General features: G+C 35.8%; 4 protein-coding genes across 4 annotated transcripts; 1 reads left to right on the top strand and 3 right to left on the bottom strand.

Moving 5' to 3' along the window:
• Positions 1 to 167: 167 nt before the first annotated feature.
• Positions 168 to 3,350, top strand: LOC7474971 (lysine histidine transporter-like 8). The gene is made up of 5 exons (XM_024608108.2): positions 168 to 674; positions 777 to 913; positions 1,177 to 1,604; positions 2,447 to 2,578; positions 2,683 to 3,350. Exons 1-5 carry the CDS (start codon positions 244 to 246, stop codon positions 3,169 to 3,171), a joined length of 1,617 nt encoding a protein of 538 aa, XP_024463876.1. The 5' UTR covers positions 168 to 243; the 3' UTR covers positions 3,172 to 3,350.
• Positions 3,351 to 6,431: 3,081 nt separating this feature from the next.
• On the bottom strand, positions 6,432 to 8,990 carry LOC7474973 (uncharacterized). Its single transcript, XM_002313648.4, has 3 exons — positions 8,144 to 8,990; positions 7,632 to 7,817; positions 6,432 to 6,967 (listed from the first exon to the last, which is right to left on the bottom strand). The coding sequence occupies exons 1-3, from the start codon at positions 8,585 to 8,587 to the stop codon at positions 6,680 to 6,682; spliced, it is 918 nt and encodes a 305-aa protein (XP_002313684.1). The 5' UTR covers positions 8,588 to 8,990; the 3' UTR covers positions 6,432 to 6,679.
• A 2,191-nt stretch (positions 8,991 to 11,181) lies between these two features.
• Positions 11,182 to 12,699, bottom strand: LOC7472092 (signal recognition particle 43 kDa protein, chloroplastic). The gene has a single exon (XM_002313649.4). The coding sequence runs from the start codon at positions 12,391 to 12,393 to the stop codon at positions 11,251 to 11,253; it is 1,143 nt and encodes a 380-aa protein (XP_002313685.4). The 5' UTR covers positions 12,394 to 12,699; the 3' UTR covers positions 11,182 to 11,250.
• Positions 12,700 to 13,772: 1,073 nt separating this feature from the next.
• LOC7472093 (germin-like protein subfamily 1 member 13) lies at positions 13,773 to 15,006 on the bottom strand. Its single transcript, XM_002313650.4, has 2 exons — positions 14,796 to 15,006; positions 13,773 to 14,514 (listed from the first exon to the last, which is right to left on the bottom strand). The coding sequence occupies exons 1-2, from the start codon at positions 14,917 to 14,919 to the stop codon at positions 13,961 to 13,963; spliced, it is 678 nt and encodes a 225-aa protein (XP_002313686.2). The 5' UTR covers positions 14,920 to 15,006; the 3' UTR covers positions 13,773 to 13,960.
• Positions 15,007 to 17,462: the final 2,456 nt, after the last annotated feature.

The following is a 17,462-nucleotide window of genomic DNA, read 5'->3' as shown; positions in this document are numbered from 1 at the left end:
TTTTTTCAGGTCTTCGAACCCTTGTGGAATATTATTGTAGCCCTTTCTTTAGACTAGAGATTTTACAAATGATCCAAAAGTATTGTTTCTTATTTACACGCACTTTATGACCATATGGGGGTATGGAAAGTTTTTAGTGCATAAAATAGGAAATCATGGTGTCTATATATATAGTTTACTTCACTGATTAATTTGTGGGCAAATTAAGGGAGGGCCAAGAGAACACCATAGGAAAAGAAAAAAATGGGTGAAGTTGTTGATGCAAACTCTACTCCCGTGACACCAAGGCCTAATGTAAACTCTACTCCTGTAACACCAAGGCCAGCCTCAGTGTCACCAACGCCACCGATATCGGCTCCTCCGTCGCAATTTCATTCGCCGTCGTTGTCTAGATCACCTTTGCTCACACCTGATCATATTGTTCCAAGCAAAACTCCAAGGAACTCAACCCCAAGAAATGCAACCCCAAGACTTAGAACTCCTCGCTTTATGACCCCTTTAGGTAGTCCTCTTAGAAGGGCTCTCCAACTCACAAAACTTGACCCTCAAGATGCTTGGCTTCCAATTACTGAGTCCCGAAATGGAAACGCATGGTATGCAGCGTTTCATTGCCTTTGCTCTGGCATTGGTTTTCAAGCACTCGTGCTCCCTGTTTCCTTCACTGTCCTTGGTTGGTAAGTAAAAACAACATACATGATTGATCTTTGGTGTGGCAAGTTATACTTTTTGGACCAGTTCGTAGTCTAGCAGAGCTTTACTTTGTTTTTTTTTTACAGGGCATGGGGCATCATAGCCTTGACAGTTGCATTCGCATGGCAGCTTTACACTTTTTATTTACTTGTGCAACTACATGAAAACACCGAGACTGGCATTCGTTACAGCAGATATCTTCAAATTATGAGTGCAAATTTCGGTACGTGTTCGATGTTTTTTTTTAACTCCCAACCTTTAGTATTTTGATGAACTGAAGAAAAATTTCAACTTCATGAAGTACACAGCTGAAATCTTTGGAGAAATGATTTCTGAAAGAATATTCAATGAAATTAGCATTACTCTTCCTTAAAGGTCCATGTCACACTGCGTGAAAGAAAATTAACCCTGGTTTTTCTACACAAGTAGAAATTATGCTTATTTGGTAACTATGTGTTCTAAACTATGGCTTCTTCAACAATTCAGGTGAGAAGAAAGCAAAGTGGCTAGGCCTATTTCCAATCTTGTACCTATCAATAGGTACATGTGTGGCTCTAAACATAATCGGAGGATCAACATCAAAATTATTTTTCCAGACTGTATGCGGTCAATCATGCACAGTCAAAACATTAACACCAGTAGAATGGTACTTGGTGTTTGCGAGCGCTGCAGTTCTTCTGTCTCAGCTACCAAACTTGAACTCAATTGCTGGTGTATCACTTATTGGATCCATCACTGCTGTCGTGTATTGCACAATTATGTGGATGGTTTCTGTTAACAAGGATAGGTTGCCTGGCATAACTTACAAGCCAGTTCGTGGACCAAAGGAGGTTGACAGGCTCTTTGAAGTTCTTAATTCACTCGGGATCATTGCTTTTGCATTTAGAGGTCACAATCTCGTACTTGAGATCCAGGTACCATAAATTTCAGCTACTTCTCAAGATTTCCCACCCTTTTTTTCCACTTTGATGTTACATATTAGCTATCAGAGCAAGAAAAAATGTTTTGAAAATATTTCTCTTACAATTGGCATAGATAGGAAGCAATTCAAGCATAAGCAAAGACTTGGCTATGTCATCCATTTGATCCAATGGCTGATTATTCATGGATATGTAGGTGATATTGTCAAAGATTTTTCAGGTTCACAAGATCTTACTGCATCTTCACGTGTGCTGTGAGAGCGTATTTTAGAAGAGAAAAAAATCATTTTCTTTGGCCGATTTTTCTTGATTTATCTCTAAACTTGAAACTTTTTTTCGTTGTTGTTTTATCGTCTGACAAAAGGAGATTTTCTGTTAGAGTGACTTGGAAATTTAGCAAATTGGCCTACACACGTTACATATGAAACCCTTATATATATATATATATATATATATATATATTGAAACAGTCTTGCTTCAGTCTATTTTCTTATCAGTTTTTTTTCGTGCAATTTCCAAGTCTACGCAAAGAACATAGAAAATACCTCGCAGCAATTAGTTGACCATTGACATTTGACCGTGTTAAATTAAATTAAATATGATATTATTTGATTTTCAATTGTTGAGATACTAGTTACAAGAGCAGGCCTGCTAAGCCAGGGTTTTTAACCTAGATCAACTTACCCGAGCCATCAAATCAACTCTGTAACTATGAAATGTGACAGACAATGTACAAATTATTATATCATGCCCTTCGTTTTATTAGAATTAAAAGAATAACCCAATATTTCTAAAGTGATTTGGGTGCGTTTTGATGTGTTTTTTTTTTTTTTCAGGCTACTATGCCCTCGAGTGAGAAGCATCCCTCCCGTGTGCCGATGTGGAAGGGTGCCAAGGCTGCTTATGCAGTTATTGCAGCATGTTTATTCCCCCTTGCAATTGGAGGCTTTTGGGCTTACGGCCAAAGGGTACTGCTATAATTAATTTTCACCATTTCCATCTCTCCAGACTAATTTTCTGTAGAGTTTCGTTGTTGTCTTCTAAAGCAAGCACATGTTTTCTTGATTTTCAGATACCAAAAAATGGTGGCTTGCAATCAGCCTTCTACGCGTACCGAAGGAATGACACCTCGGAATTTATCATGGGACTTGTTAGTTTACTTATCATAATAAATGCTCTCAGCTCATTCCAGATCTATGCCATGCCAATGTTTGATGAGTTGGAGTCGATTTTCACCAAGAGGATGAAGAAGCCATGCCAATGGTGGCTCCGAATAATCCTGAGGGCATTTTTCGGATACGGGGTCTTCTTTTTGGCCGTCGCAATCCCGTCTATCGGGAGTGTGGGTGGTCTGGTCGGAGGAATATCATTGCCGGTCACATTGGCTTACCCTTGCTTCATGTGGCTTAGGATGAAGAAGCCAAAGAAGTATGGCAAGATGTGGTACCTTAATTGGAGCCTGGGAATCACTGGTTTGATTCTGAGCGTGTCTTTTATGGCTGCCGGAGTATATGTTATAAAAGAGAATGACAGTAAATTTGAGTGGTTCAAGCCCAAGTAATAGAATGAATATGTGATGTGAGAAAGGAGGAAGCTAGATTTATAATTATTTTTTTTGCTATTAAATATGTGATTGTGAGATTTATTTGCAGAAAAGCAAATAAATAGAAAAAATATATATATATTTCCTTAATTCCTTGTATCATAACTGTTCTGTAATACACGATTCATTTCTCTTCCTGCGGGCCTTTGTTTTACTTCCTTGAGCCTATCAATTTGGCCCACTAATTATTTCTGTATTGAATCGAGCCTTGTACTAAATTGGGCTCGTGACCAGCCCTCTTGATATTAAATTGTTATCCACTAATTTTGATCCATTTAATATATATTCACATAAAGACAAAAGGGGTTAACACGTTGGGCTTCGGCTAGCCATAATTCACTCTGGGCTCATAGGAAGTGGGCCCTTTTAGCTTGGGTGCAAGCTTCTTCGCCCATCACTATATCATCGGGCTTCGCCTCCGTGTACTTGTCTGATTGTTTATGGTGATGAAAAGGGAGTTATTAAAACCTTCTTGGGGGTAGATTTATAAAATTATTAACTTGAAATTATGATTGACTCAACTATTTAGTAACCTGATTTTCGGGTCAAATCCTGGATTGAGTCCAGCAACTAAGAGAAAAAAGTAATGAAATTATGTTGTTGGTTTTATTGAGAAGAGAATCTCATGAAAGTAGAATTTGTGATCAGGGACGTAATTAAATTATCCAACGATTCCAAAATTTAACCACATTTGCATTCCAAAACATTGACTCCGGTTGCTTTGACGATACGTGTGAATGAGACATTTTGCATATACAGAAAGTAGTGCGACTTAAATACTAATTTTAGATTACTAATTTTAGTGGGACTAAAATTTTATCTAGTTATTAATTTTAGATTATAAATTTATTTTTTAAAAATTATTAATTTAAATGTCATAAAGTTCCGTTACTAAAATCTTATCTAGATATTAATTTCATGTTCTTAAAAAATAAATCAGATATGTGGAAGTTAGCCGTACATCAACGGTTACTTAAAAAAAAAAATCAGAAGATACGCGCTTTCAAACAGTTAGTAGCACAAAATAAAGCAAAGGGTAGGAGAGGGTAATGTCTTGTACTGTAACCAACACAAGTCATCATCACACGCACATCATTTATCTTCTTTCTCTGTTCACGTGAATGACGGGTACTTTCCTTCACCTTTTTGAATTGATTGACAAACACTCACACGCGCTTGTAAAAAGATATCGTATTTTTTTTTATATATATATATATATATAGACACATATTTAGAGGTATCTCTATGCATACGTGCATTTGTGATTGTATATATGTTTTTTTTAACATTTAGGTATTTTCAGACCAGTTTTTTCATCAAACTAGATTAAAATGTATTTCATAAAACGGTTATGACAGTTTTTTATATGGAATCTAATAATAAAAACATGAAAAAAACATGAAAAACATGTTTTTATTATTTATTATTTATTATTTATATTTTTGTGTTGTTAAGAATTGTACTCGACAATAAACACAACCGCAACCTCTTCACATACAGCTTTTAATATTATTTTTTTACTATATTAAATTATTAATCACTCTTAATTATGCTATCTTTTAAGAAAGCAAGTGACCCAACTTAAATCCAAAATTTTTTATTTTTAATTTGAAGATAAGAGTATTTTTTTTATTAGCTTATCAATTGAGATCAATTTTTTTATATATACGATATTAAAGATATTTCTCGTGCGAATCTAATATATTTAATAAAAACTAATAATTTTTTTAATACTAGCCTTTAATATTTAAACCCAGGAAATCAAGTAAAGAAAAAAAAACCTTCAACAATTAAACTAAACTCCCTTGAATCCGGAATATGAAATCAAATAAATTTACCTAAACCAATCCCTCGTGACTGCATGTCCTTGTCAGTCTGGGGCCTCCTTTTCCTTATTGTCAAGATAGAGGGGTCACATTTGCCCCACCCAACAAGGCAACAACGTAATCTTGAAAAACGAAAACCAAGAAGAAGAAGAAACAGAGCAAACTTGGGTGACTACAGGGAAGATAATGTTGGCATTTTAAGCAGGGTGGGAGACAGGTAAGAGATTGCATGTTTTGCGTAACTTGTACAGTTGTATATTCGTGAACGCACAGGAACTCGAGAAATCGGTATCCATTATCCACGTTAATGCTTAATTGTAAATAAAATTATCTACTTTTCAATGGAGTGATTGGCCTTTATTTTAATTTTCATATTTTGAATTTCCTCTGAACATGAGGAGCCTGGTTATCTTTCAAAAATCATGGTTGTGACCGGTGGGTCAAGCAAGCAACAGAAGCTTTTCGCAGGTTTTTTGGCTCCATTTATAATGTAATTCTGCCCTCGCCGGCATAATTATTGGCTGCTACTTCTGGCAGATACCTTCAAATGGACGGAAGTTGACTGTTTTTTCAACGTCATGGACACAACACATCAAATTTTGTGAAGGGCCTAATGTACTTGCTAATAGAGTTAACTGCCTTGGTTCGTTCCAAATCAATGCCATCCCGGTTTTCGACAAACCTAGAATTTACGTGCGCACTAACATGGAGAGCAAGCGATGCCCATGGTGGATTCGCACGGGTTTTCTGCTCTCTTTCGGAGGAGTGGCCTTTCTTCGTAGATGTGGCTGTTCCTTTTCGGCCTAGCCTAGTTCCTTAATTGGAGGGATTACCTTACCCCTTGTACTGGTTTATCCGTGTGGATTTCTATTAAGAAAACCCATAAAAAAGGTCATGTAGTCATGTTTATCCGTGTGATGATTAGGTATTGTTTTGTGTTGGTGGTTGCCGCAGCATGGAATTTGACTGCAAAAGGCTTGCATGGCAACTTCTTTGAATTCAAAGTTGAAACCCCCATGGCAACTGATACTTGCGGAGGAAAACGCTACAGATTTTGTAGAGCATGTTAATTCACGTACAAGATCAATCTATGGACTTGTTAACATCAAATCCATAGAATCTTAATTTGACAACGTCCAATTTTATTTGTACCGCACTCCGAAGCTTCCTTTCCTGACCAATTTTATGTTCATAGCAAGTCGCAAAGATGTAAACTTTTGAAGGACATGCTGCTAGAACTTGGACACCCATGGAAGAGGCAAAATCACAAATTAAACCAAACCGCCATCCCCAGTCCTACTCGTTGGACCCAAGCAAAAGTAGAAGACAGTAGCAGGCCCCAATCAACAACCATTGTTTTGACAAAGAGTACTGTCACACTGCAAAACTATCTAAAGCCCAGAAAGGACCAACGCCAATTTTCTTTTCAAAACCTTGCAACAATACGCAGTAAAATTTACATTCCGAATACGAAGATAAATCGCTCCATTCTTCTACACCAAACATCCATCTGACAACCTTGATGAAATGTAGAAGACAACAATAACATGGTGGGCAAAAGAACGAGCCAAAACATAACTCGTTGGTGTCAATTGAGAAATAAAAATACATCTTACGAACCCCTTGAAACTGTGCATCATTCAGAGATAAACACATGCTTCTGTCAAATTGTGGGGCTTGCCCAGTTTTTTACCAGTTAGAGTAACAGTGCATCTAACACGATTATAAAACTTTGACTTCACCAATCTTCCCAGAATGTAGGCCCTGGACCTCAAGGAAAATGTCAGGTTAAGAGGCACTGCAACTTTGTTTACATGCTCTCTAGCATCAGCAAGATGGGGCACCCCTCCATAGAGGGGAACTTGGGAACTATGCACCACTGTCACCACTGTCCTCCGGCTCTTCCTCGGCTGAGAGAACTTCTTCATCTAATTAGACCCAAATAATAAGTAAAAAGAAAAAAAATATGATCTTAATCCAACAAAATCCACAAATTAAACGAGTAAATATTAACCACACAAATTAATAACTTGGATTACTTATTCTATGAACTTTGCATTCAATGAAGGCTCAAATACATTAACATGCAAGTGAACCTCGATGATACGGTCCCCTCACATGCAAAGACAACTGGGACACAGACCCTTTGGAGTTCCATGCAAGTCCAACAACAGTACAGACTTTTTAAGATCATCCATGTTAGAGATTTTTCTTTCCAAGGACCACAGCTCGAGGCAGATAAAATTGACAAAACAACAACCAAAATTAAAGATTAAAGAAACCAAATGCATCTATCCAATTCAAGATGATGGGTTCCACTACACTTCCCAACAAAAGAAACTGGATTAAAGTTCGTGGCAGTTTTTGCAGTCTTTTACAGGCACTCCAAATTTGTAACCAATAGCATTCCCTCAATCCTTCCATGTCGCATTTCCCAAGGTATCCTCGGGACCCTTAAACGACTAAAGTCTGACGACATAACAAAATGGTGAACCCGCCCCATCAATGTTATTCACAATGACCATGTTACCCGTAGCATAGCCGTTATTACATGTTAAAACCAAGGATTAAGAAGACTTTAGAAGAGTTTACCTGCCCAGAGGCAAGTTTGAGCTGGAAATAGTGAATTTCAAGAGGGGTAGAGGTGACATGGACGGCGAAGAAGGTGGCGGGATTTCTGTAATGAATCTTGACCGTGGAATTTAACGACAGCATGTCTGTTGGCACTCCTGTTTGATCATTCCCTGCTTGAACATAAAAATTCTCGAACACCATGCTCTGCTTAAAAAGAACACACAGAAAAGCACCTTTTTAATCACTTTTAATTATTTTATACCTGTGCTTTAATTATTTGATTTTTACTGATGGTAAACTAAAAATGAAATAAATTAACATGATTAAAGGCTAAAAAATAGGGATTACGCAAACCTAAGAGCAGCGGTCTAATCCTAGCCCAAATTTATAGTCCCCCTATGCCCTAGGCATCATCACCAACTATTCAATTTCCCATAAGACCTCCAAAAAACGAGCCACTTAATTGACTCGGTTGAAACACACCGATTCAACTCGGTAAATTTTTCAAGATAAAAAAAAAAAAAACGTACCTTGACTGAAATTTCAGGCTTGTAAGCCTTGCTAGCACCCCACAAGATCAAACAAAACACGGTAAACAGCAGAACAAAGAACAATAACCCAATGAAATACAATCTCACTTTACGTGCACCACCCCCGCCATCTTTTTCATCATCGTCATCACCATCATGATCATCTCCATCTCGGTCATCAATCCTTATATGTTTCCAAGCAGATAAACTTCTTGGCATCTTGAGTGAATTAGAAAATCTTGACGTAGATGACTCGCGAGAGTGGTGAATTGGTGAACAATGGTAGTAAAGGTGTGGTGGTGAGACGGTTGGGCTTGACCCGTAAGACATTTTCTCCACATCATGGTTTGATGGACTTTGAACGTAGTAGACTGGCCTTCTTGGTGACCTCGGCAGCCATGATGTGTCGAGACTAGTTCCATCTGAGTCAGTCTTGGTGTGCATCCTTTCTTTTCTTTCCCCTTGAAAACTGCTTTGAGAGAGATAAAGAGAAGAAGATAGATGTGTTAATGCTAGGGATTGGAGTTTTTGTGTTTTTGTTTATGTGGGGTATGGCATTGGAGAGCCAGAAGAAGGAAGGTGATTATGATATGATGCCGAGACAAGGTAGAGGCAGGCAGTGGCAAGCAAAGAAAGCTGACACCGGGAGAAGGATTTATAAAAGGGGTTTGAAACTTTGAATCACGAGACAGGGTAGCTCTGGAGAGTGTAATAAAATCTACTGACAAAACCTTCCTCGCGGAGGGCCAACTGTTATGAATGTGAGCTCTAGTTGCCTGGATCTTTTACTTAAAGCCTGGTGGGTTGGTCTCCGATCCTATCTTTCTAGGCCAGGTTCATCACTGATGAGGACTTCGGCAACGGGTATAAGCCCATGACTAGTGTTGATATTTATTTAATTTAAAGGGTAGTATTTATTTCCATCATAATTGTTTTTACCTGCGCGCCGTAATAGGCCGTAAATTTATCTTTTTAAAAAATTCTCTGCCTATACAGGTTGTTTTCTCAAAATAAAAATAAAATGGAAGTATTAATTAAAAAGTTTATACAAATAAATTTATATAAATAAAAAAATTGTTAACAATGATAAAAAAAAGGCTGAAAAAATTAAGAGATTAACGTGGATAAAAATATTTAAGAATTATTTATTTAATTATGTTTAATAAATTTATTTTAAAAAATAAATATATAACATAAATCAACACATGTAAAATTTATTAAATAAAATAAAATAAAAACAATTTATGCAATGCTATACATAAAAATGTTTTAAATTTTAAAAATAAATTTAATTTATATATATAATATATATATATAAAAAATTATAGATGAATCACATTAACCTCATACAAAAATTAAATACACTCAATATGATAAAAAAATAATTGTTATTTTAAAAAGGCTAAATAAGTCAAAAACAAATTACAAGAAATGGGTATTAATCTAAACATAAATGAAAATGATATTTTTAAAATAAATATAAAAACAGTAATTATAAAAAAATTAAAAAAAAATGAAAAGAATGAGGAGGTGATGTGGGCATGGCCCATAAAGAAAGTGCCCGTGTGTGGGTCATGTTTTTTTTAGCTTAATAATACAGATGACGCGTCGCTCGTCCCTTTATTTTACCAAAAAAAAAAAAACGCGTCATCCTAAATTTATTTCTTATATAAAATTTTATCTTGATGGTCCACATGTATGACAAAACATTGACTCATGAGTGGAAAAGGAGAAGATTTGGAGAATTTCGGAATCCTTTGATCAAGGAAGAGGTACGGAGAAAGAATTTCCATTCCTAATTTATTGGTTTTTCATTTTTTAAATGGAACATTTCAACATTCCTAACATAAGTAACTGCCACTCCGAGACCGTTTGATTTGGTATGTTAAGAGTATTTTTTAAAAATAATTTTTTATTTTTAAATAATCTTTTTTATTTTTTAAATTATTTTAATTTATTAATATTAAAAATATTTTTTAAAAGATAAAAATACTATTTTAATGTATTTTTAAATAAAAAATATTTTGAAAAGTAATCACTACTATATTTCTAAATATTTTTAAATTTATTAGTTTGATTTTATATTTGTTAAAATTAAACTAGCCTAATTTAAATTAATAAATCTTTAATTGAATTATTTTTTACAGACTTTAACAAGCGAGCTTTCAGTCTATAATGGGAGTTTTCGATTTAGTGCGATTCATTTTTTTCTTGTTCAATTCTATGTAAGTTTTTTTTTTGTTGTTGTTTCTAAAGTCTTGAATTTACACGAACATAGCTGATGTTTTTTTAAAAAAAAATTCATAGCTAAAATTTTTCAACAAATTCAAAAAACTATCTGATCGGTTAATTTTGGTTTGGATTTTACAGATATTTTGAACAATTCAATTAATTTTATCGCCAGTAACAATATTTTTCAGTAAAAGATAGAATTAATGTACAAATGATGATGTTTTTGTTCGTGATAGGGGTTGATTTTAATGTTTATGTTCAGACATGCATGAGATTTTGTGTTCATCACTTTTATCGATGTTTTGAAACCAAGGATTGTTTTTAACCACCAGTTAATTTTTTTCACTGGTGGTCGTAGTTTTTGAAGCGTGCTATAATTATTTAGTTTCTGACGAGGAGTGTGATGTGTTTTTTTAAAAAATATATTTAAATATTTATTTTTTAAAAAAATATTTTTGATATTAACACTATAAAACTATATATAAAATTAATTTAAACTACAATTTTTTTTATATTTTTTCTCAAGATATAACACCACTTTTAAATATAATTATAATCTAAGTTAACCCGATCTAAAATTCAATTTACACATCATATGATCAACTCATAAAAAAAACTCGAGTTAAACTAATGATGATCATCGGGTTGAACTCGAGAGCCAAGCCCGTTCTAGAACATCTAATTTGAAAGGGAAGAATAAAAGTTTGATAATTGAAACCCATGTCCAAAAATTTAAAAAACAAAAACATATGTTCTTAATGATCAGTTCTCAAGACTTACAATTGAAAGAGCTTCAATGCATAATATTTCCAAACCCAATTTTCTCCATTTCAAAGTTAACAGTGACAAATTACAAATTGTGAAAGAAGAAGATTTTATAGCCCATCACTACTCAACTGGGCCTCAACACTTCCAACTCCATTGATCTGTCCCTCCTCAAACTCCTTGATCAAATCAAGATCAACATTCTCTTCAGGCTCCCACGTGGCCTCATCAATATCCGTCCATTTCACAAGATACTCATTCTTCCCATCATCACCTAGCCTCTTACCCACCACTCCCTTTGCCACGGCATACTCTAACCCTGCCTCAAAATCCATCACCAAATCCTCCCCTATAAACTTTGCTTTCACCCACTCATTATCACTGCCATCCTTCCATTTTACCAAATACTCCAAGTCCTTCCCTTTCCCTCTTTTCTCCAGTATTTCCTGTACCTCAGCGTACTCGAATATTCCCTCCTCTAAGTTTCTTATTACACTTTCTAACCCCAATCTTCTCCCGAATTGCATTGGGTTCCCTTTTGGGGTCACTCTTAAAATTTCCTTGGCCAAATCCAAGGGAGTTAATCCTCTATCATCCTTCACCTCAGGATCAGCACCTAGGTCAACCAATAACTTAACGACACCTGGCTTAACATAGCCAGCTGCCATATGAAGAGCCGTCAGGCCACCACTGTTGTCTCTATGATCCAGTTCAGCTCCAGCTTCGGCTAGGAGCTTAACACACGGCTCAGAGCCGAGCCCAGATACAAAAAGCAAAGCTGTGCGTCCGTCACTATCCACAGCATTAACATCACGTCGTTCATCTTCATTCTCCGATAGAATCTGACTAAGAGCCGACGAGTCGGCCTTCTTGGCTGCTGTCCACCATGGCGTCTCGTACTCGGCCACCACATCTTTAGCTATGAAATCTGATGGGACCCACGAGGGCGTATGGCCGTCTTTCCACTCAATGAAGTACTCCATGCCTTTACCACCTTCAACTGCTCTGCTTCCGATGATCTTGCTGACTTCTCCATACGACTCGTCGTCTTCGATGTTTTGAGTGGTTTCTTGAAGTGGGTTTTGTGTTTCTTGTTGGTCTTGGATAGCAAAGAGTGTGAAGGAATTGTAGGGTTTTCTACCATGGTTTTGTTTGAGGTGTAAAGGAGATTGATAGGAAAAGTAAGAAGGGATTGTGAGTTTTGGAGAGAGCTTGAGGCGTGAAAGAGCTTGGTTAACAAAGAGAGAGTCCATTGATGAAGCGAAGTGAAGGATTTTGTTCTTCTTTTTTAACCTTTTTAAATATTTTTGGTTAAAGAAGTGACTGAATTTTCATTGGTGGGGTCTTTTGTAATCTGAAATCTTGGGCAGGAGAGATGGAGGGAGGGAGGGAGGGAGAGAGAGAGGATAAGAAATCCCATCCATTTGCATGGTTTTGATTATGGCATGGGCAGGGGAACGATGGAATTGTGGTGTTGAATTTGTTTGGTCTATGTAAATTATTGGAAAAACCTTTTTTTTTGTGGTTAAGAATCAATACGACTACAAACTGGGTCGTTTATTCTATGGGTAGGTGATGGCCAATGGTGGTAAACACAAAACAAAACCTATCAATCTTGCCAATCTCTCGTTTTATTCAGTTCTTATTTCCTCCCTTTTAATACAAAAAGAAATATGGATGTAAAAGAATAGAAAAGAAAAACAATTCATGTCCATTATGGGATTGTGGCTATGGTTGTATAAATGTTATTAAATCAAAAGTATTATTTTAAAGTTTTTAGTTTAAGAACGTAAATGAAATCACAGTGGCGATGGTGTTTTCAAACAAATATTTAATTTATTTTTTTGTGTTTTCAAATAAGTATTTATTTTTTTTTTGAAAAAATGCATATAAATATTAGTTTCCTCCCATATATTTTGAATATTTTTAGAATAAAATCAATGTATAAGATTAAATAAAGTTTTATTAAGTGATCTGAACAAATCCTTTTGTTTTCAAGCAATTTTAATACATAAACACACAGCTTGTTGAGTTCAGAAGAGAATTGTAATCAACGCCAATGAAATATCAGCTTTGAACATGATAGGGGTTATCTTTCCATGATAATTAAGGTAATGGTATCTATATATATATATATATGAAAGTTTTCCCTAGTGGTATTGGCGACATGCAGGCAAGAATGGCTTCGAGAGACGGGCTGAACATTGCGCGGGAAGAAACCAACTCAGGGCCATGGTGAGTTGACTAATGGCGACGACGATGATGGGCCATTTGACCATGTTTCTCCGCCAGTTATTCTGCGCATTCCAAACCCAATGTTTGTTAGTGGAGACGGGCTGGTTCTATGATTTGAGAATCTGCATATCAATGGTATACTTTGCTCCATGTATCTATTCAAACTTTTATATATAGTGCTGCTTCTAAGCTAGCAGCTCTACCCCAGCAAAAACAACCAACATTTAAATGCTTGCTCTAAAAAATAGTGCTGATGACATCTTGATCAACTTTGTTGAGATAACTAAACCAGAGTTTCCTGATATATTACATTTAACATGTTAAGCATGGCTCCCCAGAGTGTCGGGCAATAAAATGGGATGTATTCTTTAAGTTAACCATGGGAGAAACAAGGAGATTAGCTTAACAAAACAAGTACATAACATCAGGGAGTACACAACTCAACATGAAAAGAAGGTATACAACTTCCTTATTACACCACAATTATGGTGATTGCATAGTGCTATATGTAAAGAAGAGAGGCTCAAGGCACTTCCTTATTATTACAAATCAACAACTGGAAATACGGGAAACAGTACCAAGTATCTATGAAGGGTTCACCCATTCTTGAGACTGAAGATCCTCCACAAGTTTTTTATCCAGGTGGAATGCTGTGGTGAGAACTTCAGCATTAATAGGCCAATTGGCTCCGAAGATCGCATTTGCTACCGTGTTTACTCCAGGATTTTGGCTTGTTAGTGCAGCAATGGCAACTGCGGGGGTGTTTCCAACATTCATTTGAAAGTGAACGAGGCCAAATGGAAACACAAAGAGATCTCCTGGTTTCAAAATCTTTGAAAAGAGGCGATGATCTGGGTTTGATGTGACAAAACCAGCATAGAGAGTGCCTTCTAAAACCAAAAGAACCTCCGATGCTCTAGGATGATAATGTGGAGGGTTTAAGCCACCATTTGGTTCAAAGTCTATACGTGCCAAAGATACACCGAGAGTATTAAGCCCTGGCATTAGATCAGCCGTTATGAGATTAACATGCCCTCTAAGTTGAGTTGATGTGTTTCCAGGAACATTAAGTCCTGAATACGAGAAATCATCCGCGGTGGCAAAGCTCGGATTCTTGCACAGTTTTCCATTAACAACCACTGCACACACAAGCAAAGTGTTAATATTGATATATATTATGAGTTCGTCACTCGAAAATATAATGATTTTATAAAGAAAAAGGAACATTGCATGGTCCTAGCTAGATGATCATACGAGCCCCACAAGGCCGGCGTAACAAATTTTATGTGCGAGCATATAGAACTCGACCAAAACTGTAAATATATATAGATCACTCATGTTGGATTGGGATTTGGGATCTTAAAACTCAGATGAAACGTTGAAAAATGGCAAAAGTGAGAGAGAGAAAAAAAGGATTTACCAGCAGAATCAGCGTCATTTATTCCTACACAGAAGTCTTGGAGGGGGCTGGGATCATAGGCAGTGGCGAATGAGGAAGCCAGAGCCAAGAGAGCAGAAACCATTAGCATACCAACAACTTTCATCGTGCTTAATTTCTCTAGTTCGCTACCTTGGATTTTTTTTTCTAGTACCGTTCGTTAATTGGTCAAGGAATGAGAACTTGCATGCAAAACCTGGGTATTTATAGATGAGTAATTATACTCGTTTAAGAATGGGTCATAGGCAGTGGCGAGTTTTGTCTTGAACATTGAAATTTGACAATTGTATGCGGAAACTGGTTCACCAATATACACCTTCACTAGTTAAATTTACGTTCTTGGTGCAAAATATATACGACAACAGTTAGTTAGCCAAGGAGAGCTCGTGATAAACAAAATTAATCACGACAACAACAACGCCGCCTGGAGCCTAATTATACGACGACTGAATGGAGGCAAAAGACTGGGCAGAGTGACAACCTGACCACATCATGCTTAACATAGATCGTGTTTCATTTTAAATTATTATTTTATTGACGTAGATAAACTCAAGAAATTAATTCGAGGAATTCATCTATAATTTAATTAGGTTTATCAAAAACAGTCAAGTCAAAACTTAAAAAAAAACTAAAACTGTGTTATTAAAAGTTAATATTATATGTTTTTTATTACTTTTTTATATGGATTTCCAAAAAAAAGAGAGGCTATCACACCAAACTTCCAAGTACTCAATTAGGCCTCGTTATATATTGGCAAAAACAAATTGTTTTTTAGTCGCATGCATGTATTAAGAAGAAATCTGATCTTAATTACCTAACTATCAAGAACTTCTAGATTTTTCAATTTCTTATACTCGGAGAGAACGTTTTCATCTTGTAATCTTCATTGTCTTATTTTTCATTCCGTGAACAAAATATCCAAAACCATATATTTCACAGCCAACCTATTATGTCGTTTTAATTTTTAATTTTTTATTTTGGTATGGTTTTCTGTTGTGCTTCATACGACGCTAGCTACATGAAGTTAACGAAATCCCCTAGACCGAATGAAAACTTTTGGTTTGCACCCACGGTTATATATCAACTGACAGAACAGAACGAGTTCAGGTTAATTATACTTGATCATGAGACAAACTAAAAAACAGAGTACATGTTTTTACCTTGAGTTCAACTCATTGCTTTTGACGGTATTTGATAATATGATTGTAGTTATTTTTTTAAAATAATTTTTTATTTAGAAATATATCAAAATAATATTTTTTATTTTTTAAAAATTATTTTTAATGTTAGCGTATCAAAACGATCTAAAAATACACAAAAAAATTAATTTTAAATAAAAAAATATTATTATTTTTTAAATTAAAAAAACACAGTTTGCACCACATTTCTAAACACTTTTTAATCTCTCCAAAGAGTAGACTGCATCGTTTCGCTCTTGATTATACATGTCTTCGTCTTGTTCAAGGGCCCTAATCAGTGGCGGAAGTAGAAAATAAAATTAAGAGGGACCAAGATTTTAATTGCTTTACTACTTAAGCTAAAATTATAAATATCATTAAAGGAGGGGCTAGAAAAAAAATTCCTTGCAGGGACCGGGTCCCTGCTAGCCTCTCCCTGACTCCGCCCCTGGCCCTAATCATATTGGGATTGTATTCTCATATATATATATATATATATAACATGCAGTACAGCTCCAAATACATTGTTTTTTTTTTTTCAAGGAATATTGCCATCTTCAAGAGACATGCATGAAATGATAAAGGTACCCTTACATGCCAGATTTCTATGCAAAATGGTGATGGGCAGTTGGCACCAGTTTATCATTTTCAAACGATAATTTTGTTTTTTTCTTTTGATTTTCTTATTGAGGATGTTAAATAGGCGTGTTTATAGGCAGAATGGTGTAGGCCTGGGTGTTAATTTCCCTGGTGCGGATAGACTTCATTCATTTTCCCCTTCAACTCTTAACAATCTTCGTTGTTGTCTTGGCCACTGCCACTTAATTCACCATTGTCTTTTTGGTCTTTAAGTACTATATATTCTTTTCATGGCCATTCACACCATTCAATTTGAGTAGTGCCAAGTTCCATATATATTTTGTGGATCGTCAACATGAATCGACTAATTGTGCGTAATGGAAAATACAATGAATAGGAGTTGAGGTCCGTGACGGTAGGGCAAGAGGACTGCTCTTCTTCAATAGCGTTACGTCCATAATTAATTTGTGCAGATTTTTGTTTTTATTTTTTGCTTTAGTTGCCACCCACTGTTGTTTCTTCGATAAGGAGTGAGAACTTGCATGGATTATATATATAGGTGTTTATAGACGAGCACAAGTACTCTTCCCAGAAATGAACCCATAGAGAATTGAACTCGCCAAATCGATCGTCTACATTTTTCGATTCCTATTCCTCTGAAGATGGTGTCTTCATCTTGCTCTGATCTCCATGCTCCTTTTGCCTTTAAACTCCTTTTGGATGTTGCTTTTTCTGCTGTCTATGACATTCTCGATGCTATTAAGGGTTCAGCTAGCAGATACCCCAATGAGTCCATTATTCTTCATCAGCATTGGTAGCAATGATATTCAAACACTAGTACTGTACCCGAGCAAGATTTCATGTCTGCTTTGGAATTTGAATACGAGAAACA

This window comes from Populus trichocarpa, chromosome 9 (genome assembly GCF_000002775.5).
Source record: "Populus trichocarpa isolate Nisqually-1 chromosome 9, P.trichocarpa_v4.1, whole genome shotgun sequence".
Taxonomy (NCBI): Eukaryota; Viridiplantae; Streptophyta; class Magnoliopsida; order Malpighiales; family Salicaceae; genus Populus; species Populus trichocarpa.
Note: the sequence above shows the minus strand (reverse complement) of the source record. Positions and strands in the feature narration are given on the sequence as shown.

Excerpts from the sequence above, each read along its gene's own strand:
- LOC7474971 (XM_024608108.2), top strand. The coding sequence starts at position 244 with ATGGGTGAAGTTGTTGATGCAAACTCTACTCCCGTGACACCAAGGCCT. Across the intron at positions 675-776 it reads TCCTTCACTGTCCTTGGTTG|GGCATGGGGCATCATAGCCT; the intron begins GTAAGTAAAAAC and ends TTTTTTTTACAG. Across the intron at positions 1,605-2,446 it reads ATCTCGTACTTGAGATCCAG|GCTACTATGCCCTCGAGTGA; the intron begins GTACCATAAATT and ends TTTTTTTTTCAG.
- LOC7474973 (XM_002313648.4), bottom strand. The coding sequence starts at position 8,587 with ATGCACACCAAGACTGACTCAGATGGAACTAGTCTCGACACATCATGG. Across the intron at positions 7,818-8,143 it reads AGCCTGAAATTTCAGTCAAG|AGCATGGTGTTCGAGAATTT; the intron begins GTACGTTTTTTT and ends CTTTTTAAGCAG. Across the intron at positions 6,968-7,631 it reads TCAAACTTGCCTCTGGGCAG|ATGAAGAAGTTCTCTCAGCC; the intron begins GTAAACTCTTCT and ends GGGTCTAATTAG.
- LOC7472092 (XM_002313649.4), bottom strand. The coding sequence starts at position 12,393 with ATGGACTCTCTCTTTGTTAACCAAGCTCTTTCACGCCTCAAGCTCTCT.
- LOC7472093 (XM_002313650.4), bottom strand. The coding sequence starts at position 14,919 with ATGAAAGTTGTTGGTATGCTAATGGTTTCTGCTCTCTTGGCTCTGGCT. Across the intron at positions 14,515-14,795 it reads AAATGACGCTGATTCTGCTG|TGGTTGTTAATGGAAAACTG; the intron begins GTAAATCCTTTT and ends TTGTGTGTGCAG.